At 45.1% G+C, this 26,789-nt stretch overlaps 1 protein-coding gene across 1 annotated transcript in view; it reads right to left on the bottom strand.

The window, feature by feature from the left end:
* Window positions 1–23,053, bottom strand: part of PLCXD3 (phosphatidylinositol specific phospholipase C X domain containing 3) — a 75,882-nt gene extending 52,829 nt beyond the window's left edge. The window contains exon 1 of the mRNA XM_081929978.1: window positions 22,672–23,053. Coding sequence (XP_081786104.1) covers window positions 22,672–22,774 — 103 coding nt within the window. The 5' untranslated portion in view covers window positions 22,775–23,053. The remainder of the gene's footprint in view (window positions 1–22,671) is intronic.
* Between the last annotated feature and the right edge of the window lie 3,736 nt (window positions 23,054–26,789).

Genomic DNA, 26,789 nt, shown 5'->3' with positions numbered 1-26,789 from the left:
TGAGAGAAAGAGAGACCTGAGTACTCACAGGAGGAGTGCTCGCCTTCGGGCGAAACAGGGAGGTGAGTCGCCAGGGGATCAGGACCAGCCGTTACCCCGACAAATATAAAAGGCTGACTGACCCCACCCCAGGTTGCAGGAGCAACATTGCTGTATGCCAGATCCTGTACCTGTCCTTGCCTGGTTTCCTCTCTCGTGTCTTGCTTTGGCCCTGTCAGACTGACTCCTAACAGAACCTCCGGATTCTGGACCGCTCCTGGACTGCGTTTCAAGGGTTACCCCCGGGCCTAGCACACAGTCATAGCTTCCCCACAGAGAATCCTGGAAACTGTAGTTTGCAAAGGGTGCTTGTAGTTGTTAGGAGACCCATATTTCCCTCACAGGGCTACGATTCCCAAAGTAGTTTAACAATCAATCCCTCTTCCCAGGGAACTCTTGAGTACTGGAGCTCTGTGAAGGAGATAGGGGTCTCCGTACCACCCACCTAACCCTAAACCTAATCCAACAAACACAGAGAGACACACTCACTTCCACCCCAGCAATGAAGTTTGAGAGGTGATCTTAACCCTTCCCAACGTCATTTCCAGGAAGATCAGACTTTGACACCAATGGAAGGCTTTTTCAAGCCCACTTGTGGTGCAGGATAACATTTTCAGTGGGAGCATGATCACTGCCCATGAGGAGGCTACAATATCAGAACAAATATTCTGTTGGCTCCAACTGAAGGTTTTGTTCAGAGCAAGGAGAAGATACTGACCCACAAGTCAGTGGTTCTCCACCCTAGATACAGAAGAAGAGGCCCAGACTGCAAGGCAGCAGAGCTACTGCCCCACCTCAAATCCCGAGAAAGAGATATCCCACTATTCTTACATCTCTCCGCCTGCCAATCTCTTCCAGTCATATATATAGACCCACCTAGTTTAAACATAGCAAGAGCTGAACACACATTCTCAGGAGACAATGGAGAAGTGCGCCTTTGGGGGGTGATGTCAAACTGCAGGAAGGTTACAGTTCCTGCTGTGGCAGTAGAGACTGATATGGGAGAGACTTGAAGCCATGTTTGCAGGCATCTTTGTAATGCAGAATGCCAACAAGCCTGCTTCCTGTAGAGCACATCCTTGGGGATCTTGCCATCTTCCATTCTGTACACACAACCAAGCCAATGCAGATGCCACTGAGACAGGAGTGTGAACATGCAGGGAATGTGGGCTTGGGAGACCAGATCTTTGCTTGGGACTCTGCCCTGCCATGTGATGCCCCAAATCTTCCTGATGCAGTACATGTGGAAGGCATCGAGGCACCATTCCTGGCAGTTGTAAGCGGCCCACAACTCTCTACCATGTGCTCAACACGCAAGCCTGGTAGACCTTCATCTTGGTATTGGATGTTAAGCATCACATTGTCCCATACCCTTTCAGAGAGGTAAGCCACTGCTGTAGCTGCCTTGCCAATATGCTTGTCTAGCTCAGCATTGATTGAGAGGTTGCTGGTTATGGTGGAACCCAGGTGGACAAAATCACCTGCCACCACATGTGTGTGGTCACCAATGCTGATGCATGGAGTGCTTGCAATGTCCTGACCCAGGATGTTGGTAAAGTCAAACTCCCCCCCCCCCCTCAGTGTGCAGGCAATGAGAGCAGGGCCACCAATGTATAGGAATACTGGAGGCAGAAGCAGGAGGACGCAGTCTCAAGCTCTTTTTTTGCATGCATATGAAGGAACAACTGAATATGGCTTCAGACTGTAGTCAGTGGGTTGGAGTATTCTGAACACAGCTGGAGATTTTAGCCCCCAACTATCAGGCTTGTCTCTCCCTCCCTCTCTCATATATATAGTTAGCTAATTATTTGTTTCATAAATCTGCTGTTCACAGTATTTTTTTAAGAGATTCTAGATGTCAGCTTGACATTCGTATCAAGATAATTATGTGCAACATATTATTAATTTTTGGTTTTATGCAAGTTGTATGCTGGTGGTTTCCTTGTGACTGTTATTCAGACTTTTTTTTTTTGACAGATTCATAGCTCTGTTCTTACATCGATTTTACTTTCGGTCCATTGACACCTGCAGCTGCTTCTGATGAAAAGAACTGTTGATACACTAAGCAATCCTTTGTATTAATACGTTTTCTTTAGGCACTTGGTTTAGATTCACCACTCTTCTCACTCCTCTTTTTTTCTATTCTTTCTTTTCTGGCTCTCTTCTCACCACTGCCAAATCTGTGACACAAAAACCATTTGCTACAGTTATCCCTATCAGGGCCAGAGTCAAGCTCTTCTTGATGTGTGTTACTGGCGCAAGGTCTGTTGGTCAGTGGGAAGGATCTTATTAGCACAGAAGCAGAGTGACTGCTTGCATGTGGTAGTTCCCAAGTTCAAAATAATAATAATAATTTATTATTTATAGCACGCTCATCTGGCTGGGTTTTCCCAGCCACTCTGTATGGCTTCTAACCAAATATTAAAAACAATACAGCATCCGACATTAAAAACCCAAAACAGGGCCACCTTCAGTGGTCTTTTAAATCCCCAACACCTTCAGGTACAGCTGAGAATGTTCCCGGTCTGAATAGTGGTGAAGGAAGGCTCTCTGGCTCCCAGTGCAGGGTCTTGAGGGGTGGGGCAAACCACCCACAGGGGCGGGGCAAACAACCCGGTGGAGCATTTGCAGTGCCGATACAGATGCCGCCGATCGAGCACCACCGATACGGACAGTGCTCGAGCAGCGCTCATAACGACAGCATGCGTGGGCCCTTGGCCACCCTACAGTGAGCGTAGTCTTTGGCCAGCCGCCATTTTGTCATCCCCCCTCAGGGGGACACCTGGGGCAGTCCGTCTCCCCGCTCCCCCTTCCTACGCCCCTGGGTTTGAAGCCATAGAGAGCCACTGCCAGATAGTATTAGGAGCTTCCAATATTCCTAAGCTTTCTGATAAGAATCACAGAATTGCACAGCTGGAAGGAACTCCAAGGGTCTTCTAGTTCAACACAAACACACCCCACAAAGTGATCCACAAATCCTAGAGGCCATCCAACCTCTGCTTAAAAGCCTCCATGGAAGGAAGATCCACAACCACCCATGGGAAACTGTTGCAATGTCAAACAGCTCTTACTCTCAGAAAGTTCTTCCTGATATTCTTCCTGATGTTAAGTTGGAAGCTCCTTTCTTGTATGTTGAAGCCATTGGTTTGAGTCCTATCCTCCAAAGCAGGAGTAAACCAACTTGTTCCCTCTTCCATGTGACAGCCCTTGAGTTACAGATTACAAACGCTTCAGGTTGCAGACCCTGCTAACCCAGAAATAGTACCTCGGGTCAAGAACTTTGCTTCAGGATGAGAACAGAAATCACGTGGTGGCAGTATGGTAGTGGCAGGAGGCCCCATTAGCTAAAGTGGTACCTCAGGTTAAGAACAGTTTCAGGTTAAGAACAGACCTCCAGAACGAATTAAGTTCTTAACCTGAGGTACCACTGTATTTGAAGATAGCTGTCATATCTCCTCCGAGTCTCCTCTTTAACAGGCTAAACATACCCAACTCCCTCCACTGTTCCTCATAAGGCTTGCTTTCCAGACCCTTGATCATCTTGGTTGCCCTGCTCCACACATGTTCCAGCTTGTGACCCACTTTCATCTTTCTATCATGACACTGTACTTATAAAAATATAGTAACTTGGTTCCCTTCCATTTATGCATGCCACTTTATAATGCTTCAACCCCATCAAAGTCAGAAGCAAGAGAACCTTCTTATATTAAGGGGGTTTACTCTGTTCTTCTATGGTTTATAAGCCATCCAGGGAATGGTGATGGTCACTGAAGAAGCAGGTATCAATTTTAGAAATAAACACATTCCTTGAAAGCTTAATACAAATGGGAGCCATTAGTACAATTGTGTATCTTAGTGGCTTATGAAAAATGTACCCCAACTCCCCCCAAAACTTGTAATATTTTATAAAAATATGCATGCACCCTTTGGAATGTTTTCACCTCCAGTAACTCTCTCCCTCCTTGTCTTTGTACACAGTAATATTGATTGAGAGATTGATCACTTGGGGCATGAGCCATAATTTGCAAAGCTGTTTTATTAAGTTGAACGTGATAGTGATTTATGGACTGTTATGTCATTATGCTGTCTACGTTTGAGAAAATACGAACCTAACAATCAAATAGCTCCTTGATTCCCTGCCCATGTGTGATTTACCTTAAACCAGCAATGGGCAACCTGTGGCCCACCGGCTGCTTGTGGCCTTCACTCAAATTTTATGTGGTCCTTGGCTGACTTTCAAAACTCCTCTGCAGGTGATCTCTGCTCAGACATCTGGAAAGAATGATCTGTCTCTCCTGCAACAGCCAATTGGATGAGCAGCAGGGGAGAGAAGGAGTGGAAGGGAGGGAGGTAGAGAGAGCGGGGGGAGAGAAAGAATGAAAAAAAGGGAGGGAAGGATGCCATCACCTACTGTGGGCTCTGGTCATTTCCACCATTGTCTTCAGCCCCATCCACAATCATCACAAGCCCCCTAACCTACGCCAAAGGAAATTGGGCCACCAACAGCAAAATAAAGTTTGCTCACCATTGCTTTGACCATCTCTCCAGGAAGTACAACTTTAGCTTGTAAGCATGGCTGCTGTTCCACTCAAACAATAGACTTATTCTTGCACAATGGAACTCCCGCTCCTCCTTCAATTTGTAGTCCCTACTCCGTGCACCCTCAAAATCTGCTCCGATGGATTTCGGGACCCTCCATAGCACATTTCATGGGCATGCAAGTGGAATTCTGCTTGCCCAGCAGGATACAACCCTCCTGATTTCACCTCCCAAAATGAGCCATTCTGAATTCCACCCTAGCTTATTGTCCTGCTTTGTGCTTGTGCTGACAGTATGCCACCACTAAACACCTCAAATCTCTTGTTCACACAAAAGGTCATCTTGCAAAATGAGAGTTAGATTTATATATACTGTCAAAAGGCAGGAAAATAAAGCCTAGCTTTCCGCCAAGATCCCAAGTTCAGATTCTAGCTCCCTGGTGATTTTGAGCCACAATCAGTTTCTTTTTCCAGCTACACCTTGCTTCAGAAAATTGTATTACAGGAATTATTTCGAAAGCTGGAATAGCTCCACTTCCTCCCGGTCTCATTTTTAAGAGCAAATTTTGTAATCCAATAAACCTCCTCAACAGGCTCTTCCCTCCCTAGCAACAGCAGCCTGTGTGTGTGTCATACATCTCAGCTAATCTGCAGATGTAGTGCCACGTATCAAGTGCAGCTTAGTCTGAAATTGACACCGTAGAGAGTATTTTACTCTTCCCAGAGTGCTTGGAGATAGGCAGTACTGGAGGTTAGGTGGAAGAAAGATTGAACAACCTTTACACAATAAGATGGGGGCACTTCAAGCCACCATAATGGCCCCTGAAGGCACAAGAGGCAGCAAGCCTTACGAAGCTAAGCAGGTCTGCATCTGGTCTGGGCTGGATGGATGGGAAACCACAACAGACCCTCCGAGTGTCCCTGTTTTCCAGGGACAGTCCTGGATTTCTGATTCATCGGAATCAAAGAAATGTTGGAGGGCATGCCGCAATTGCTTGGAAACTCCTAGGCAGCAATTTGAATTCAACAGAAGAAAGGTGGAATATAAAACAAAATAAGTAGGTATAAAACAACTCTCAAGGAACTAGACAATATAATGAACTGGGCTTAATCCAGATTTGTGGCTATTGTTACTATTTTTTTATTTTTTATTAAATTTATCTTCTTCTACTACATTTTTTTAAGATTTTGTTTTTAGATTTGCCTTGAGACTGTCTTTAAAACCTCTTTTATTGACCACCAGCATTACACTTTCCATTTTTAAGTTCGGAATAGAGTAGTTGCTTTGGAAGATGACAATCAGGCATCCGCACAACATGTCCAGTCCAACAAAGTTGATGTTGAAAAATCATTGCTTCAACACTGGTGATCTTTACTCCCCATACCTGCAGGTCTCAGGGTGGTTCACAAACTAAGTAATGATTGTGTGTTGGCTGCAGTTTGTAGCTTAGCAGCCACCATTGGTTTTATCTTCAATGAACCTCAACTAAAGGGGTACCTAGAGTGCTGGGTTCCTTATTACTTATATACAACATAAATGCTGGACTCCCAATTTTCCCCAGTGCCAACAAGCAAGAATGTCTAACCACAATTTCACAGGAAGCCCTGAGCTCAAACTTTTGAAGCATCTCCAGCTGTGCAACTAGACAGCAAAAATGCCCTTTGACCGTTTAGCCAAGTGGATGTTCTTGGCCGAAATATAGTCTTGGCTGCTATGAAAGTCTGTGATGAAATGTAAAAGAGAAAATGGTCTCTACATGGTGCATTTAGAAAATCTTGTAGTTGCAGGGAGAGAGAGAGAAGATGGGGAAAGTTTTCCAGTCAAGACTTAATGGTATATGGGAAATGAATGAAGTTAGAGATATTAAAGAATAATTCCATATATTTTGTCCCCCATAGAACCTATCAATAGCAGTGGGATTTTATTGAAAGGAGTAGTAATGGGAAAGACAATGCAAAACTATATTAATTTGCACTGAAACAACATGCAAATGAAAATGCAGGTTTTTGGTGTGTGTTTTTGCTGTTGTTGTTTTTTTTAAAAAAAAACCTCTTTGAATTTTGTGCTCCAACCAAATTTTTTTTGCAAAAATGGGGGATGTGTGTGGATTTTGTTCTCAAACCAGCCACAGTTTCCACCCAAGAATCTGGAGAATTGTAATTTGCTAAGCATGCTGAGAGTTGTTAGGAGACGCCTCTTCCCATCACAGACCTCCCCTGACGATTTCCAGAGTGGTTTAACAATTGATCCTCCTTGCCAGGGAGCTCTGGGAGTTGTAGTTCTGTATTGGGAATAGGGTTCTCTTAGCAATTCAAAACAAACTACAGTTCCCAGTATTCTTTGGGAGGAAGCCATGGCCATTAAAGTGGTATAGTACTGCTTTAAAGGCATGTTCTTTCCAATTTTTTAACTATTTTCAATTGGTTTTTAATGTCAAGTAACAAAATGTACTCATACAGAGCTTAATACAGAAAAGAGAATGAGAAATAGGAGCCAATGGTTGTAGTTTGAGACATTCCAAGAAAAGCAGTTCCAATGAAAGCCCCTTTCCATAAGGTTCCATGAGTCAATGGAGGGTGAAAATCACGTTAGAATGTCTTAAGAAAGTCAACAAAAGGGCATCATATTGCAGTGAGAGCTTCACGGCTGCTGTGAATCCATTCCAACCTCCTGCTCAGCAGAAGAATCTACAGAATCTCTAACAGATGTCCAACCTTCTGGGGTGGGATTCAACTAAGTTCCTACTCCAAGTAGCCCTAACTTAGTCATGTTCATTAGTTCAAATGGGTCTACTCTGAGTAAAATGCATATCTGACTTCCACTCCTTGTTCTACCTTTACAGGAAGCCCGGGAGAAATTAAAATCAAGAGCTACACAAGCAACAGGCAGATGTGCTGCTGGCAGACGGATTTGTAAATGTGAGAAGAGCAATTAATCACTCAAGGTTAAGCCACCAAGGTTACTATTATTAAAATCAAGCAGCCATTGAAGTCAGAGAAGTGCCTCTTTGGAAACTGGCTGGGATTGGGTCCGAGACAAGAGACAGACAATAACTTTTAGGAGAGCTGAAAGTAGCAGAACAGGGATGTTGTCCCTCATGGCATCTGCAGAAATGTTTCCATTGTCCAACTCACACATCTGGTCAAAAGGGTTTTCAAACAGTCCTAGGGGAAGCTCTGGCACCTTTTATCTGTGGTTTATGAAGTTGGCTTGTTATGGTAAACCATAATTAGCTGAACAACAGCCTAGAGTTTGGGCAGAATGCGAAACTTCGCTTAACTGAAAATGGAAGCCTAAGCTCCTGAACTCCTCCTTGTGCCCACACCAAAACTGGAGATGGAAGTAGGAGGCCATGATCCAAAGTAACGTTTAGCATTTATGTCTAAATTGGCCTATAGTGGCTGGCCCAAAGTCATACTGCAAGATTCATGACCGACCAGGAGTTTGAACCCAATTTTTTCCACTCCGAGCCAGTCTCTTCATACCTGCAGTGGCTCTCAGAAATGGAATATTCTAAGGTGCAGAATAGTAGCTGCAATCAGGATAGAGCGAAAGGAGAGAGAAGAGCCCCAGAGGAAGCCCATTTTGAAATTCTCAGTTATTGCATTTGATCTATTTTCTATTCATGCCCGTGCTAAAATAGGAAGAGGTACTTTAGCAAAATTTAAACAGCTGAATGGTATAATTTCTACATGCTTCAATAGCCCCCAAATGGCTAAACAGATGTTCCTAAAACTTTCCAAGAAAAATTTGATCTTGGCCAAATATAAGCATATAGAAATGTCAGCCTAAGAGGTAATATACACCAGCAATTTGTAGATGCCAAGAGGAGGGCTAGAATTAAAATGTCATTAAGAAAGAGAGAGAGAAAACACACCCGTCATGATGCTAGGATTTTTTACAAAGAAAAATATTCCACTGCTATACTAATATGCAGGATAATAAGCCAATAGAAAACAGGTGTTGGAATACACATCACGTACAACATTTGCCGCACATTTCAATGCATGTGCAACATTTTCTGTGCATTCCAATGCATGTCTACCCAGAGGTAAATCCCAGTGAGTTCAATGAGACTGACCGCTAGGTGTGTACAGGAAGAACGTTAAGAGGCCTTCCTGGTTCCAGCGTTCTGTCCTCACAGTGGCCAAGCCGATACAATACAATATCTATAGAAAACCAGGAACGCAACAGTGCTCAGCCCACTTGTGACATCCTGCAACTGATATTCAGAGTTATACCATCTCTGACAGTAGAGGCAGAACACAGCCATTGGACTAGGAGCCACTGATAGCTGTAGCCTCCATGAACTTGTTTAACCCTCCTTTAAAGCCTGCAAAGTTAGTGGCCATCGCTGCCTCCTGTTGGGAGTGAACACCATCATTTAACTATGCACTATGTTCTTTGCGTGTCGAGGTCCCCAAGCCACCCCCCAAATAACTCAACGCACACTTAATTTTTGTTTAAGGTTTTTGGCATAATTTTGGCCACAACTTTATTTAAATACAAAACCGTGAGTGGTTGTTTAGGCATTGGTTAAGACTATCTGTCCCCCCGCCTGGGGACAGAACTGACTTCCGGGCACCACCGAAAGACAGTGCGGGGGAAAGCAAGTTGGGGAGAAATGGAGCTGAGTCACAGACCCTCAATTCTCATCCGCATGCTCCCCGAAGGCTTGCCGGCCCTAGTCCCATTCCAGGGATTGGACGAAAATTGGAATTCCCTTTCCGCAGCAACCATGGAGGGGCAGGCCCAGCCTATCCTAACCCCTCCTCCACCAATTTATAACCAATGCCTAACCGCAACCTTACAAGTTGTGGCGATTTGCTACGCAGTAGGCAAAAACCAAATGGCCCAGCCAATCATCCAGATGGACAAAATTCCTACCAAGCCCCTGCCCCAATGGCAGATGACCCCATGACAGGCATAACAAGGTCAATGCAACAACCCCTTACTCAAGGGCGGGTGGGCAGGTGATCCGTTGCACACAGCAAAGAGAAAGCTCCAGGCTGTGTGCAGAGTATTTAAACATTTTACCCCTCCCACCAAAATTGCAACATAACTTTTACCCCAGCAACCCAGTGAACCAATCACTGCCCCAGGCCATCTTTAGAGACTCTGCCTGGTAACAGAGGGGTGGCTCAGCAGACCCCACCGCAATATGTGCTCTCCATGAAGGAGAACACGCTTTATTTAGTCTGTCCTGACTCTTCCAACATTCAGCTTCCTCAGAGGTCCTGGACTTAGCACGGTGGTACCTTGGTTCTCAAACTTAATTTGTTCCGGAAGTCGGTTCCAAAACCAAAGCATTCCAAAACCATGGCACGCTTTCCCATAGAAAGTAATGCAAAATGGATTAATCCGTTCCAGACTTTTGAAAGCAACCCCTAAAACATGTTGAAATTTAACATGAATTTTACTATCTAATGAGACCATTGATCCATAAAATGAAAGCAATAAAGAATGCACAGTACAGCAGTTGCACAATCAATCAATCAATCAATCAATCAATAGCTGGCCTGGGTTCCACACAGTCACATGTTCAGCTTCTGAAAAAAGTTCACAAACCGGAACCCTTACTTCTGGGTTTTTAGCCTTGTGGTTCCAAGTTGTTCAAGTACTAAGGCGTTTGAGAACCAAGGTACCACTGTATTATGAAAGAGAGGGAGAGGTTTCCTATTGAGTTTCTCCACACAGTGCATCATTTCAAACAACACTATCGTGTCCTCCCTTCCTACCTTACGCTACAATCCTATTTACCTGCAAGTAAGCCCCATTGAATTTAGTCACACTTACTTCTGAGTAGCCATGTTTAGATTGTGCTGCTAGTAGTTTGTAAGCAATGATAACGATAATGGCAATGATAATAACTAAGCTTGATTACAGATCAAATTTAACACTGCACTCTTACCTGGGAAACCTACTCCTCTGACCAATGGGGTTAACTTTCAAGTAAACAAGCACAGACCTGCACTATTAGACATGCTGTACATGCTTAGCATGGGCCGTACCAACTAATTCAGCATCACCAGCCAAATATTGCTCTTAAATCTCTAATGTTCCACAAGCAAAGACAGGCTCCAGCGGATTGAGTGGACGAGACCAGTAATGGGTCCAAAGGTCAGGAAGGGGGTTTGTGCACATGTTGTAGAGGGAAGTGAGGAGCAGATGGGGTTCATCAACCTGGGGAGGTAGCCCATCTAGGAGATTGGCTGGCTTGTGGGACATCTTCGGGAGAAGAAAAAGCTAAGGAGCAAACCCTACACAAATCCAGAGTGGAGTCCCTAAGATGGTTGGATGGCACCTTGTACGCCTCCTTCCAGCAACTCCTGCAGCCAAGCTGGTGCCAAACATATTGCTCTGTATTCCTTTGGAATCAACAAGGCCAAGGGAGGGGTCTTGTTGTCTGGGCAAGCCAGGACCTCCATACACATTGCCCAGGCTTGCATCCCAAAGACGTCACTTTGGTGCTGCTAATGCTCCCCTAGAGATGCACACCAATGTCTCTCGAGACAGATGGATGCCAACAAAGCAATTTTCCACATTAAATGTAAGGCTGGACCCTATATTTGCCTTTTCCTTTAGGGGCCAGAGAGAGAACAATGCTTCACAGGGGAGGCTATTTTCAGAACTCCCTCAAACCTTCCTTCTCTCTCTCTCTCTCTCTCTCTCTCTCTCTCTCTCTCTCTCTCTCTCTCTCTCGGAAGACCATTGATTCATCTGGTTCCCCAGGATTTTAAACGAGAGTTTCCCAACCATAACAAGATATCCCAAGGATTGCTCCTGAGGCCCTTTGGCCCTTTGGGTTACAGCCCTTCTTGCTAAAATTAATCCATCCAGACAATCAAGGATCATTCATTCATTCATTCATTGCATACCCTGCCTTTCCTCCCAAAGGAGCCCAGAGGAGGCAAACACATCAGCCATAACACAATCTAAAATGCAATGAAGTGAACAACGTTGCAAGACTACAGAGCCAATAAGATTTGGCTATGTCAGAAAGGCAACTGAGAGTGAGGGCACAGTGTCCTGGGTCAGAATTACCTCCACTCCAAATGAGCTCATAAGAATATCCACAGGACATCCTTCAATTTGTGGAGATAGTTATTTATCATGCCATCACTGTGCATGATGATTTACAGAGTAGCAGAAGCCAAATATATGTCCCTGCTCTAAAGAGCTTTACAGACTAAATTTAGACAGTGAAGAAGAGATTGTAGGAGCAAGACAATGGAGAGAGAAGAATAGTAAGAGATAAGTGCAAGCAAACGTGTTTCTGTCAAGGACCGAGGGCTTTGCAGAAGAGACAGCAGTGGTTCCATGCTGGAATTGCAGGAACATATCTCATGCAGCCTCTTTTCAGAGAAATCTGTGTGACTGATTCGTGCTTGTTCAATTTTTGGATTATCATTCTGATGCCCTACCCCCCATCTCCCAGACATTCAAGAGGAGTTGCTCAAAACAACATGCAGTTTGAAATGTTATTATGGAGATGCAGCCAGAAAAGAACATAAGGAAAGAATTCCAAAATGCTGTTAATACCATGCAAACAATACTGGGATTTGTGACGACTTCCAAACATGCTTCACATTCTTGAAATCTCTTACACACACACAAAACAACAACAACAACAACGCTGGGCTGCTATTTGGGGACTAATTGAACATTTCACTGGCATTTCAAGCTGCTCATGAAATTACACACTTATTGGTATGAGAGGATGCATTCAAATAACCCATTATTCACATTGTGTAGCAGTTTTTCATTCTGGTTCATTTTCTTTGCAATAGCAGCAAGGCGAAACCTGCTTGAAAATCAGCAGTGCGAAGCTGTCCAGCCTATGAGTAACATCTATGCCCATTTTGGTTTAGCAAATACATACAGTAATCTTATCCATGGACACAGCAATTCTTGAAAAATGTAGCGCATTCCAGAAAGGAAGGCTGCCTTACTTTAAAATGAATTCCACATTCCTGTCCCCCGGTCAGCAGTATTTAATGACTGAAAACAGCACAATACTGCTCAGGAGGAAGACCCACTGAACTCAAAGAGCATAAAACAATAAAAATATCAGTAAAAACAACTCTTTAAAAACAGTCAAAAGACAAAAGCATATTAAAAACATACGCCAACATTCTACATGTCAAGGCAAGCTCGTCTAAACAAAAATGTTTTTATCAGGCACCGAAAAGAGTACAGTGAATGCAACTCCCTGGTGTAAATAGGCAGGGAGTGTAAGTTCTGCCACACTGAAAGATTGATTTCTTACAAATGCAGAATAGGTATTATGAGGACCAGTTGCTGTGTCAGTTCCACAGACTGAAGCGGTCAAGTGGGTGGATATGGGAGTAAGATGATCCTGCAGGTAAACATGCCCCTAATTGCTAACTTGGATAGCACCCTGAATGTGTTTTGCTGTGTCAGGCTGCAGTCACAGAGTCCATTCTGAGCTGCACAAGCTGCTCTGCCAGGCCTGCTGCCCCCACTAAGCCCCGGAATAAGCTGACACCTGATATCAACCAACTTGAAAACATTTGTAATCATTTCCACCCTGAAGAAGAAGGGGGGAAATTACATCTTTCTTTTTTTTTAATCAATTGATAGTGCAGAAATCCATCCTTGATGCTCATTCTGCCCGGTCCATGTGGCACCCACTCTTGCTACGTTGCTGGTTATCTAGTATAGCAGCACTTGCAGGGCAACTGTTAGCAACCACCTTGCTTTCTGCAAAAGAAGCTAGCGAATGAGGGCAAAGGGGTCACTGCCCCACCAACTTCTGCCCACCCTCAGCCAGCGACTCCTGTCTTTTTACTTACGACCATTTCCAGCAAGGGGCACTGGCTGCCACATTCCTCCTCTCCTTAGTTTCAGTGTTGCCCCTTGAAGAACTCAGCTGGGAGGAAGATGGGGTCAAATCCGGAGTTTTGGGCTGGGCTGCCATCAGTATGCTGATGACACCCAACTCTATCTGTTGATGGATGGCCATCCTGACTCGTCCCACAGAGGAACTTATGGTCTTCAAACAAAAACATCTTGAAGGTCCCAGGGCCACAGAGAGGTTAGGCTGGCCTCAACTAGAGCCAGGGCTTTTTCGGCTGTGGCTCTGATCTGGGGAACACTCTGTCACAAGAAACTAGGGCCCTGCAGGACTTGACATCTTTCCGCAGGGCCTGCAAGACAGAGCTGTTCCGCCAAGCCTTTGGCCAGGGCACAGCCTGACTCCCTCCTTTGGCAATCTTCACAGAACTCTAGCCCAATGGTTGCCATCAATTTGATTTGAATTAAGTTTATAATGAAATGATTTTAGAATGTTGTATTATGTTATTGTTGTTAGCCGCCCTGAGCCCAGCTTCGGCTGGGGAGGGTGGGATATAAATATTATTATTATTATTATTATTATTATTATTATTATTATTATTATTATTATTAAATCTCTAATCAGTCAGCTCTGAGAGTCATTGACTCTGGGTCCACCTACTGTAGGGCTCTCTGACTTCTGCCCAAGGGGTAGCAGCCCCCGCTTCTTTGGCATGTTGTCCCCAGCCAATCCAGGATCTGCTTCCTTACCTGCCTGCTTGCCCACTTCCCAATTTTTCTGCATCTTGCTTCCAAGCCCCTTCAAATGGGCATCAGAGCCCTAATCCTAGGCAAGTTACTGGTCCTTGCACTGAATTAACCCCCGCCCCCTTGCCTCCTTCTGGGTCCAGACTGCCGAGGTTATTGTTTCAATGATGAGTGTCAAGGCTGATGTCTGATGTATTAACTTTGATATTGAACTCTCTCAAAGAGGATTATCAAGAGCCAATCAAATTATTTTTATTGCACACACGCACAAAAAAACTCTCCTAGGAGCTGCAAATCTACTCCTCTCCCGCTCAGCACTTGACATCTGCATCAACTGAATGGGCAATTAAGGTACTGGACATCACAGAAATGGATCCATTAACAGATAATACAGGCAGAAGAAATGGACACGTTGGGGAGAAATAGGCTCTAAGTAGTTCTTATGGCGTAATCATTGCTACTAGAACATAAAAGTGGAATGAAACATATTCTTTCTTCTTCTTTTGCGGTAAAGTTCGAATTTCAAGTCAAGTGTGATGTCGCAGCAAGAGTATCAGACTAGGGTTAGGGAAGCCCAGGATCAAAACTCCACTCTGCTACAAAGCTCACCATAGGTGAAGAACTGTCTCTCAGCCTGGCCTACTTGGGCTGCTTCGTTATGCCAGTCACAAAGCAAACCACACAGGAGCACAGAATAAATTTATTTCATGATAAATCTCATTTCTCAATTGCAAGACTATTATACTTTGGGCGCATCAAAATCACGTTTTGTTACACGTATGGGAATTGTGAAAAGGCGAGATGTGCAGTGCGGCTGGGCTAATTAGGAGTCTCCACAACGTCACTAGCAGCAGATCGCCCCTAAAAGCAAACATTAACTCGAGCCACGTGACTCTTTCTCATTCTATGTGCAAAGAACAAGCAAAACATGTAAGCACAGTGAATTATCAGGAAACCAAGTATATCTGATTACCCTAGGAACATCTTCAATATTGAATCAGTCAAGACAAATCCATTAGGAAACTGAAGATAAGTTATTGTATGTATGAATATATATATATACACACACACACACACACACACACACACACACAACAACAGATGCAGATAACATTCTGAGCTCAAACTCTTGCTATGCCAATATCAAGATCAACATTCTTCCTACTGGGGGTGCAGGGAGAAAACAACAAATTTAAATTCTGCCATTGGACCAGACTGATTCATATTTCAATGAAGGTGATAAGAACAAGTTATAGGGGAAAAAAATCTACCCACGGGCGTAGCTATTTATTTCTGGAGAAAGACTTACACATAAGAATTGAATGCAGTGTTCCCAATTAATATACAGCACTCACTGACTTCCCCAAAATGGTGCCTTGAAGCAATTTTGAGAAGGGTCACCATGTGAGCAGTGAGTGGGCCTGGCAATCAACTCACCAAGATGGCCTCAGAGAAGAGAAGTAAACACAGACTTGCTGTCAGAGCTCTGTCAAGCTATGTTGCCACTAGGTGCACCCTTGATGGCAGGGATGTGGAACCTCAGGTCCAAGAGCCAAATGGGACCCTCTGTCTGATCTCTACCCAGGTCCCATGCCCTTCCCAACCCTAAACATTTTTGCCTGTCTGGAATGTGTTTTTGAACTCAGATAACACTTGCTTTGCTGGATGGAGGAAAGAAGGGGAATCAATGCACAGAAACTAGCCTACTGAACAACCTTGCATTCATATTCAAGGCCCCGCCCACTTTTGCATCTGGCCCCACCCACCACTGGTATGTGGCCCTGAGAAGGTTACCCAGAAGGGAATGTGGCCCTCAGGCTGGAAAATGTTCTGCAGCATTGCTCTAGAGCAGGGATTCTCAAACTTGGGTCACCAGCTGTTTTTGGACTACAATACCCATCATCCCTAGCTAAGCAGGACCAGTGGTCAGGGATGGTGGGATTTGTAGTCCCCAAACAGCTGGAGGGCCAAGTCTGGGAAACCCTGCTCTAGCGCAAGATAAAAGAATTTGGGGGTACGCTGGTCATATTGTCCACTGCTTCGTTAGCTGCCTTAAAACTGAGTCAGGCCGGCAGCTCATCTACCTTGATAGCCTCTGCCTGTGGCTCTCTATCAACATGAGCTACTACAGCAGGGTTTCCCAAACTTGAGTCTCCAGTTGTTTTCAGACTACAGTTCTCATCACTGCTGACCACTGGTTTTGCCAGCTAGGGATGATGGGTGTTGAGGTCCAAAAACGGCTGGAGACCCAAGTTTGGGAAACACTGTACTATGGCATTGGCTCTTATCCAGCCACAAAAATATACACTGCTGCCAAGATTATCCTGCCATGCTTTTAACTGATTAGTGTATTAATTAACCAATCAACCAAGCATCTTAAAAAGCAGAGACATCACCTTGCCAACAAAGGCCAGTATAGTTAAAAACTATGGTTTTCCCAGTAGTGATGTATGAAAGTGAGAGCTGGACCATAAAGGCGCCAAAGAATTGATGCTTTTGAATTATGGTGCTGGAGGAGAGTCCCATGGACTGCAAGAAGATCAAACCTGTCCATTCTTAAGGAAATCAGCCCTGAGTGCTCACTGGAAGGACAGATCCTGAAGCTGAGGCTCCAATACTTTGGCCACCTCATGAGAAGAGAAGACTTCCTAGAAAAGACCCTGATGTTGGGAAAGATGGAGGGCACAAGGAGAAGGGGACGACAGAGGACAAGATGGTTGCACAGTGTTCTCGAAGCTACCAGTATGAGTTTGACCAAACTGCGGGAGGAGTGCCTGGCGTGCTCTGGTCCATGGGGTCACGAAGAGACGGACACGACTAAACGACTAAACAACAACAACAAAAAGAGATAGTTGGGAGGATTATGTAATGAGGATGGAAGGCTTGATACTAAGTTGTCGACTGTTAAGTTTGGTCAACTAACCTTTGGTGGTTCCCTCTGGGTTTAAACTCAGGATCCGAACCAAATCAGAATGATATACTTAGCATGTTTGGTCAGACTTAACAAACGAAGGCATTTAGATCTAGGTGCAGAGCAACCCTGTACATTTTTACCCAGAAGTAAGTGCCACTCTGCTCCATGAAGTTAGTTTATATGATCTCAGCCCCAGCCTAAACAGCCCTGGTGCATTTCTAATTCCCTTTCCTCTCCTTATCTCTCATTTTAATGGCAGGAGTTCCAAGAGTTCTGAGCATTTGGGGATACTAATCCCCTTGCAACTCCTACAACAAAAGAATATTATCTTTTGCCACCTTCCAAGAAAGGGAATTGGAGTGCCTTAATCAATACTGCCAAGGTCATTTCAGATTAAGCAGTGGCAAATAAAACCCCCGTGGCAGGCACTGAAAGAAAAATAAACTCCCTCTATATTCTAGAAGGTAGCATGGTTGGGATTTGCAGGAGGGGTCCCCACATTTCCCAGCAAGATATGGAAAGAAAACCCAATGTCAAAGGCAACATGAGGGTGGGAAATCCATTTGTACACACACACACCAATCTCTTTCCATTAGATGCCTCTGTGAAGCCCACTACTTTGAAAAGGTCCATAAAAGAACAACCAAAATGATCTAGTGGGTGAAGCAGCTCCCTTAAGAGAAAAGGTTGCAGTGTAAACAGATTCTTTATCTGTAGTTCCTACATTTCCAGGGAGTTGGGCTACATGACCCTTCCAACTCTACAATTCTGTGATTCCATGATTTGGGGCTGTTCAGTGTAGGAAAAAGCTAAGAGGGGGTGTTCCAGAGGCACATAAAATTATGCACGGTGCGAAGAAAGCAGATAGGGAAAGGCTTTTCACCCACAGGAGGTCGTGATGGCCGTCAACTTAGATGGCCTTGAAAGAGGACCAGATCAATTCCTGGAGGGCAAGACTATAAATGACTAACAGCCATGATGTTTATGTTCTAAGGACCCCTGACCATTATGTCCAGTCATGACCGACTCTGGGGTTGTGGCGCTCATCTCACTTTATTGGCCGAGGAAGCCGGCGTACAGCTTCCGGGTCATGTGGCCAGCATGACTAAGCCGCTTCTGGTGAACCAGAGCAGTGCACAGAAACGCCGTTTACCTTCCCGCCGGAGCGGTACCTATTTATCTACTTGCACTTTGAGGTGCTTTCAAACTGCTAGGTTGGCAAGAGCAGGGACCGAGCAACAGGAGCTCACCCTGTCGCGGGGATTCAAACCGCCAACCTTCTGATTGGCAAGTCCTAGGCTCTGTGGTTTAACCCACAGCGCCACCTGCATCCCACACATTTTATGTGTTTATGTTCTACCTCTACTGATTTGGGAGGCATTATGCCTCTGAATAGCAGTTGCTGGGAATTGCAAGTGGGGAGGATGCTGTTGTGCTCAGGTGCTGCCAGAGAGCTTCCCATGCGCATGTGGTTGGCCGATGCAACAAGAGGACATCGCATGTTCCCTAAGGTTACTTGCCCAAAGTAAGCCCCCCAAAAATTATGGAGCCAGCAGTCCACCTATTGCAGGAAAGGTTCGGGAAATCAGTCCAGAAGAAGAACAAGAAAGCAAACAGCATTTCTCCCATTGCAACAGCAAAGCACTAGTAAGCAATCCCCTGTATTTATTTAATTTTGCTTGATTCGCACGCCCACCCTTATCAATACCAAATCAGATCACCAATGAGCTGCAAAGCGCTTTGTTCCGAAGGCAGATCAAGCCTACATTGCAGCTCTAGGAAACTGCTTTGTACCGCGGTCATTGGCTTGTCTTGCTCACTATTGTACTGTACGCGGACTGCCAGAGGCTCTCTAAGGTTTCAGGCACGAACCCAAGACCTTTTGCATGCAGAGCATGCAGTCGGCCACTGTGCTATGAAGCATCTAGAGCAGGATTAAATGCCATCCACCCACAGATAGCCATCATCTGTTATTGCAAGAGCAGTTTGCGCTGTTCCATAATCTTGGCCCTACACTATGGGTTCTGGCTTCTGCCTTCAAATTGCTCAGTATAACAGGAAAGCTTATCTAACCACAGGCATTCCAACCCACTTCCCATGGCAGATCCGCTCAGCACTCAAGGTGCTTGAAAAACTCAGTTTGAGTGTGTGTGTGTGTGTGTGTGTGTGTGTGTAAAGAGAGCAATAATTGTGTGTTTTTGTTTTTAAATTTAACTAGCCAGATAAACACATCTCCAATCAGCAAGCCATCCACTTTCTATGTCAGAGCAATTAACCTATTTGCATGCATTAGTTTTCAATTAGCATATATTAGATTTCAATTAGCAATTAGCAGAGAATCCATTTCTTTGTACTGCAGAGAATACAAAGGATTTCTCTCTCTCCCTCCCTTTCTCCCCCTCCTCTCCAAAATGTTATTTTGGGCAAGTTATTTTCATATCAGACAATTATGGAAAGAACATATTAGAATATATTTTCCCCCCAAGAAGCCGCCTGATTTTTACCTTTGTTCTGTCTCATGCTGACACCCTAGACACTAGTGCAGCCTTCACGAAACCAGGATGCTCCAGATGTTGTGGTTGCAACTCCGATCAGCTCCAGTCAGCGAGCTGTGCTCACTGGGAACAATGTGAGCTGTAGTCTAAAACATCTGGAGGGCACCAGGTTTGCAAAGGCTGAGCTAGGAGTTCAGAGGCAGACAAATTGATCATTGATTCCTGCAATGATCAGGCACCACCTCTCTCTTGCTCTTGCAAATTCCAAATAACCTTGGCAATCTGCACAGGCACTCCTTCGCACAGCAGCTTCAACAATATCCCAAAATTAGAAGATATCTTTTGTTCCACAAAACAACTCCACATTTTCAAGTCGTGTCCTTTGTCCGAGGTCATCCAGAGCCAAGTGGTGTCCCCACAACTGCTTCCTTTGCACACACACCTTGCAATCCCAAGACTACAGGCATTAGGATGCATTTGGCATGTTGGCCTAGCAACATGCACACGGAGCGTTTTCACAAATGTGGCTTAAAGCGCAATCTTCCCTGTAAGCCCAACTGAGTTCAATGGGACTTGGCACATTTACTAGGGAACAAGTTCCACTGAACTCAGCAGGGCTTGCTTCTGAATAGGAATAGGGTTGAATGGTTAAACACATTCCTTGCTTCTCAGTTTGCAATGAAAATATGAAATCTGCCCTGGCTTGAATGCTCATCTGCTTTGTCTTGCACAAAAAAAGCTTCCAGGTATCCACACGAACAGCATGAAATAAGTTGAAAGGCAATGTCAGTCTTGTGTGGGAAATCAGCACCAATATAGTAAATGACAATGGAGGGTTGTTGTTGTTATTATTTTTTTAAAAAGCTTATTATTAATCCCAATAAATAAATTTATTCTGCTTTTCCAGAGAAAGGTACTTTTTCTAAACTGGATTTTTTTTGGGGGTGGGAGAAATCTTTCATGTGTTCTACAGTAGTGGCAGTGGCCGTTTCCTCCAAGGACATCAAAGACTTACACAATTTATCCTCACAATGCAAAGTCAAGTCTGAGACAACTTTCTCAATATACACCCTCCGCCCCAGATGAGATGCATGACTGAGATAGGCTTTGACCCTTCAGTTCTCCCTATTACAACCCCAAGTCTGCCATCCATTACAAACTGTTGACTCTGCAACAGAGGAATAAGGCAGATCATTTTGAAAAGTTGCACTGTGTCAACGGTTCTTGGGTAGATTTCAAATGATAGATGAGTTTCCCACAAAGCAGAGATGGGGAACCTGTGGCCAGATGTTGCTGGACTCCATCTCCCGTCATCGCTGCCCATTGGCCATTCTGGCTAGGGCTGATGAAAGCTGAGAATCCAACATCTGTTAGGACTAGGGTTACCCAGCCCATTATAGAGCAAGGCTATCAGCAATGCAGAGTGAGGGACATCAACCCCAACAGTCTTCCCTCTACCTGCTGCATGCAAACATCTTGACCCCTGGATCTTAGTTCTTGGTCTTGAACTGTCCATTCTCCATGGCTCTTTGATGATTGCTCACACATGTACACACACACTCCTACCTATAAGGGTCAGTTCATACATGAACACCCATCACCCTTTCCCTGCAACGCCAGGAAACGTATTGTTGCATGCATGCAACGTCAATGATGCAAAAACCACCCAGGCTTAACATTGGTTTCATCTCGCATCACCTGAAAGGTGCAATGCTTTGCTATTTAGGCAGCTCACAAGCTTGGGACCACTAGACATGATGCTGGCCATTCTGTGGATTTGAAGATGAGAACTATCTCAACTATGCAAACAGAGAGGGGTGGGATGGGGTCAGGCAGGCATGCCAGTCAGGTTTAGGGCTAGGAACTGGTGAGACCCAAATTCAAACTCCCACTCAGCCATGAACCTCACTGGCTGAATTTGGGCCAGCTGCTGTGTCTCAGCCTAATCTACCTCACAGGGTGGTTTGTGAGGACAAAACAGGGGGAGGTAGAACCTTGAGCTCCTTAGAGAAAAGTCAAATAAAAATTAAAATGTAGTAACAAGCTTGTGTGCCCGATTTTAACAGCAAGAGGTTGGTGGTGCCAAATATCTAAACTGACCCTTGCTTGTCACTCATCAAGATGCAGCAGTCAGAGGCAGAGAATGAAGAGAAGGGCATGCATGTGTGAACCAAGCCAGATAGATCTGCCACATGTATTAGATCATGGAAACGCATGATCTATGGGACACACATCAAGGTGCCATTGAGCTTCTAACAGAAGGTGGAATGGAAGAGGGACAGAGAATAGAATGAAATGGTTTCATTAGTCTGAACTTTTGTCCCTCCTTTTCTTGGAACTAGAGATTCATTTTTAGAGACTTGAGGAGAATATTAAGAACCTGGATGCCAGGCAGTGGGGGAATTATCTAAAGCCATAAGCCTTCCAATGCAAGTCAAACACAGATCTTCTGGCCACAGAGGCAGGTGGAGAAGGTGAGGATTTTTAGTATTACACACACATTTCCAGAGGGCGAATTCCTTGTTGCAGTAACACTTTATATGCCTGTGGCACCCTAAGCAAAAGCCAATTTTATTGCGGCATAAGCTTTCTTGGACTCAAATCCACTTTCTTCCCATATGCCATATATATTATATACGGTCTCCAGCCTATGAAAGATTATGCCTCGGCAAGGCTGCAACCCCTAGCCACACTTACTAGGGAGTAAGTCCCGTTGGCCACAATGGAACTTACTCCTGAGTAAACAATGTACGAGATGCCGTTGCAAATGCGCTCGCCTTCGAGGAGCCACGAGAGTCTTTGTTGTTTGCTTGGTGCAACGCGACTGATACCAGCTACCCTTCTGGAAAGCATGTGCACAGATGCGCACGCAATACGCACACACACATGAAACGCCGAGGGGCTCACATACAAGCCAGTTTCTCCCAGCCCTCCATCACACACGCCAGCCATTCCCCAGAAGAAAAGCCATTATCTCCCTGCAGGCGAAGCGAAGAGATTCTCTGGCAATGTCACCTTTCCCATGTCTGGTTGCAGCCCAAGAGCTCATCCACATTTTATAAAGGACTTTTGAGGCAAAGCCAACCAGTCCTCCCCAAATCCCAACCTCGAGTCGCCTACCTGGGATCGCCAGATTCGTCAGGGGCACGCTGTGGATGCTCTCGGGCAAACTTGCCATCCAGTCCGCGAATTTCAGCTCCAGCTTGCCTTGCGACGAAGCCATGCTTGCAGGTCGGAGAGGGGCGCAAAAACGCACTCGCTCACTCAACCCCGCAAGCTGCGGCTGCGGCTACTCTCTGGTCCCAGCCGGCGGCGGCAGCGGCACCAAGAACAGCGACCTCCTCCTCCTTCTCCTCCACCTGACTCCCTGAATCCCAGACTGTTCGCTCTTCTCCAGCCTCCGCTGCGCTCGGGAGTTTACGCGCCACGCTGCGCCACACCCACCCGATGATGGCGCAGGCACAGGCGAATTCGAATCGGGCTGCGCGCAACAAGAGAAACAAGCCGCGGGCTAGCGCGCTACTGCTGCTAAGCGCTCTCTCTCTCTCTCTCTCTCTCTCTCTCTCTCTCTCTCTCTCTCTCTCTCTCTCTCTCTCTCTCTCTCTCTCTCTCTCTCTCTCTCTCTCTCTCTCTCATTTTTGGTAACCTGCAAAGCAACCGCGAAAGCCTTTGGGCTGGAGGGAGGAAACCCAGCCAGGAAACGGGAGACTTTTGAGTAGGGCCCGGGTCGCAAAAAAACCAAGGCTGAAGCTACTCCAGTCAGCCTGTTTCCCTGCCACCCCCCACCCCCGGGCCAAATCACAGCCCTGGAGTGGGAATTCCAACGAGATCATTAAGAAAGGTTGGAGGACATCTATCTCACCCCCCTTTTCTCAGTGAGGGGACTGATGTGCAGTGCAACTCCCATATCCCTGACGTGACATTTATTTCTAGCCCGCTTAATATGTATATTAAAAAAATCCATGTGGCTTAGTATTTAATGGAGGATAAATCTATCAGCAGCTACTAGCCACAGTGGCTATGTAGCCTGTGTGCCTTTGAATACCCCATGTTGGGAGCTGCTGGTGGGAAGAGTGATTTTGTGCTCAGGTCCTGCTCATGGGCTTCCCTTGGGCATCTGTGAGCTTCATGGCTGAGCTAGACGACTGATGGCAGCAGATAGTCACAAATGTGTGACACAATTGTTTCAGCATCTGCATTAACTTCCCAGCTATGACTGAGCCAGGTCTAAGGTCCTTGCCCTCAGCAACTCAGGTAAAAGATACCTTAGGGACCTCCTGAACCAACTGAATCACTGAGATCATCTGTAGGAGCATCTCTGGTTGTCCCCCGAGTTGGAAATACTCATCTGACATCAACACAAGACTGAGCCTTCAGCCACTATAAATACACAAGAAGAGTCCTGCTGAGTCGGGCCAAATGCCCATCTAGTCCAAGTTCCTGTTCTCAGAACCAGGTGCCTCTGAGAATCCCACAAGCAGGATTACCATGCAATCACATTTCCCCCTCTTTTGATCCCCTGATATTCAAAGTATACGGTCTTCAATAATGGAGGAAGGACATATCCATTGCAGCTAGTAGCTACTGATAGCCTTATCCTTCATGAATTTGTCACTCCAGTTCCATCGTTTAACTAAGTGCTGCTTGATGAAGTACTTTCTTTTGCCTTTTCTGAGTCTTTGAGCGTCCAGCTTCTTTTGATAGCACCCAGTTTATTATTTATTTTATTGCACTTATATCCTACCTTTTTTTTTTTTTACTCCAAAGAGCTCAAGGCAGCATACATGGTTCTACCCCCCTCATTGAATCCACACAACAACCCTGAGAGGTAGGTTAGGCTGAGAGGCAGTGAGTGGCTCAAGGTTACCCAGTGAGCTTCATGGCTGAGTATGGGTATGAACCCTGGTCTCCCAGGTGCTGCTCCCAACACTCTAACTACGACACCACACCAGTTCTCAAAATCTAAACTCTTACACTGTCCATAGTTCTCCTCTGAATCACATCAAACACCTCAACTTTTAAACATTTATACCCCACTTTTCTTCCATGATGGAATTCTGGGTGATATATATATGGGGTATTCAGAAGGTCTAGCATCATCCAGGCCCTGACTAGACCCGCACCTGCTTTGCCTCAGCAATTGTTGTTGCATCCTGCGCTTAGAGCCACTGCCTTCTTGCACCTGTCAAGAAGATGCTATGGATCTCAGCAAAGTGCGACTCTGACAAAAACACCAGTGCTTGCTAGTCTTCATTGCCGTTTGGGGGCAAAGTCAAACCTCATTTGGGTGTTACTAAACAATGAGCTGAATTCTTCTTTTCTCTCTCTCTCTTCTTTTTTTCAAAGCTGTGTTGTGCAGCACAGCTAAAAGGAACCCAATGAAGTATTTTTATCTCCGAAGTGTTCGGTTAAACATGAAGGTGTCACATTTAAACAGTCACCAAGAGGATGTGTGAGATGGGACTTGGAGGAGGTTGTGTGTGTTTTTTCTCTCCACTGTCTGTTTCACATTTCACTTTAACTCTGATATCAATACTTCAGGTAGGTTTGCAACACTTGGCTCACTCCAGATTTCTTTTTAAAAAATAATAATAATGTGTGTTTATTAAGTGAAGCAGCAGAAGGAAGCCATGGAGAGGAGAATGGGCGGCAACTAAAGCAATCACCTAAATATTCCAAACCAGATCTAAGCCTATTTGCTTACTTGGAATACCAGATCTGCTCATCCTTCCATAAGCATGCTTAGCATTATAGTCTGAGGGCCAAACTACATCAGACAAGAAATATGTGACTCCATTTCTGTCTTTTTAGACTTCTAAATATATGTATATATCAGCTAGAGGGGACCTGGGACCATGGCACAGCTAGAAGGAAGATTTCACATTTCCTCCCTCACTTTTCCCCCATCAAGTCCACACACATCCCCAACTCTTAATTGTCATTTACCTTTGGAAGGAAAGACATAAATGGGGTGGGATTTACCTAGTGAACCACATCAGTGGAAGCCATTCACAAGGGCTTCTATCTGTGCAATGAGGCTTTATTTCTCTCTCCTTCCCCCATGTACCCCTTTAACCACCACCCCCAAAATGGCTGCCACCTTATCTGCTCTTCTTGACCTTGGGCTGAGTGGATGAATGCTTCCCAGTGGCAGTGAGTCTGTTAACTCTCTCTCCCCCAGTTCTTCTCCTCCTGGCTGTTCCCCATTCGGTTCTTCCCAGCTTCTGCCTTCTGAACTATGCCCCTCTTCAAACCATTGTTCCAAATCTATACAGTCCTCCTGCTCCTGGGAAGATTCAGGATTCCTGACAGAACTTCCTGACAGTAAGAGCTGTTCAACAGTGGAATTTGCTGCCAAGGAGTGTAGTGGAGTCTCCTTCTTTGGAGGTCTTTAAGCAGAGGCTTGACAACCATATGTCAGGAGTGCTCTGATGGTGTTTCCTGCTTAGCAGGGGGTTGGACTCGATGGCCCTTGTGGTCTCTTCCAACTCTATGATTCTATGATTGATCCACTGGGCCGCTTTTCCCAGAGCTGTAATCTATAGCATTAAAGCTTAAGTGACAAAAGTCCTTTAAGAAGAGACTTTGCTTTGGACAGAGGATTTCTCTCCTCCAAAATAAACCTATTAAATTAAGCTCAAAATTGATATGTTCTCCATATTTATGGAAGTGGACCTCTTGATATACGAGAGCCGCTGTGGGTTTTATCACAAGATGTTTGCTGCCACACCTTGTAATTTATCTTAATTAAGGCTGAATGCTGCTTAAGCAGTGATTATTTATGCATTTCTGATTGCTTTATTGGAGGGTCATTGGAAAGGCAGTTCCAAACCTCCAGAGAAATCCTTGTTTTATTACCTTAGTTGTGAAATTGTGGAGGGAGGGAGGCTTAGCCAGATGGAGCCTCAGCGCTGCCAATAAAAGACACTTGACATGGGATTCACATATACGTACTAAATGTTATTGAACGAAATGGCGGACCCAAAGGCCGCTTAATTAATAACAAAATGGATTGTTCTTTCTTCTTGGTCTTTTGAGGCAGGATTGAAGGTCCATTAATGAAAAGGCTGCCTTGTACTTTTCGGAGCAGTGAAGATCAACTCTCTGGTAAAAATAGATGCAGACCATTACAGGCAGCTGCACGCGCTCAACAAAAGCTGGAAAGCTCTCACTGCAGATGACAATTGATTGGGGAAGGGTCATAGCCCACTGGGGAAAGGGCAATAGCGCAGTGGAAG

Source organism: Podarcis melisellensis (genome assembly GCF_964234715.1).
Source record: "Podarcis melisellensis genome assembly, chromosome: 11".
In the NCBI taxonomy this organism is placed as follows: domain Eukaryota; kingdom Metazoa; phylum Chordata; class Lepidosauria; order Squamata; family Lacertidae; genus Podarcis; species Podarcis melisellensis.
The sequence above is the reverse complement of the archived record's forward strand: the minus strand, read 5'-3'. Positions and strand labels throughout refer to the sequence as shown.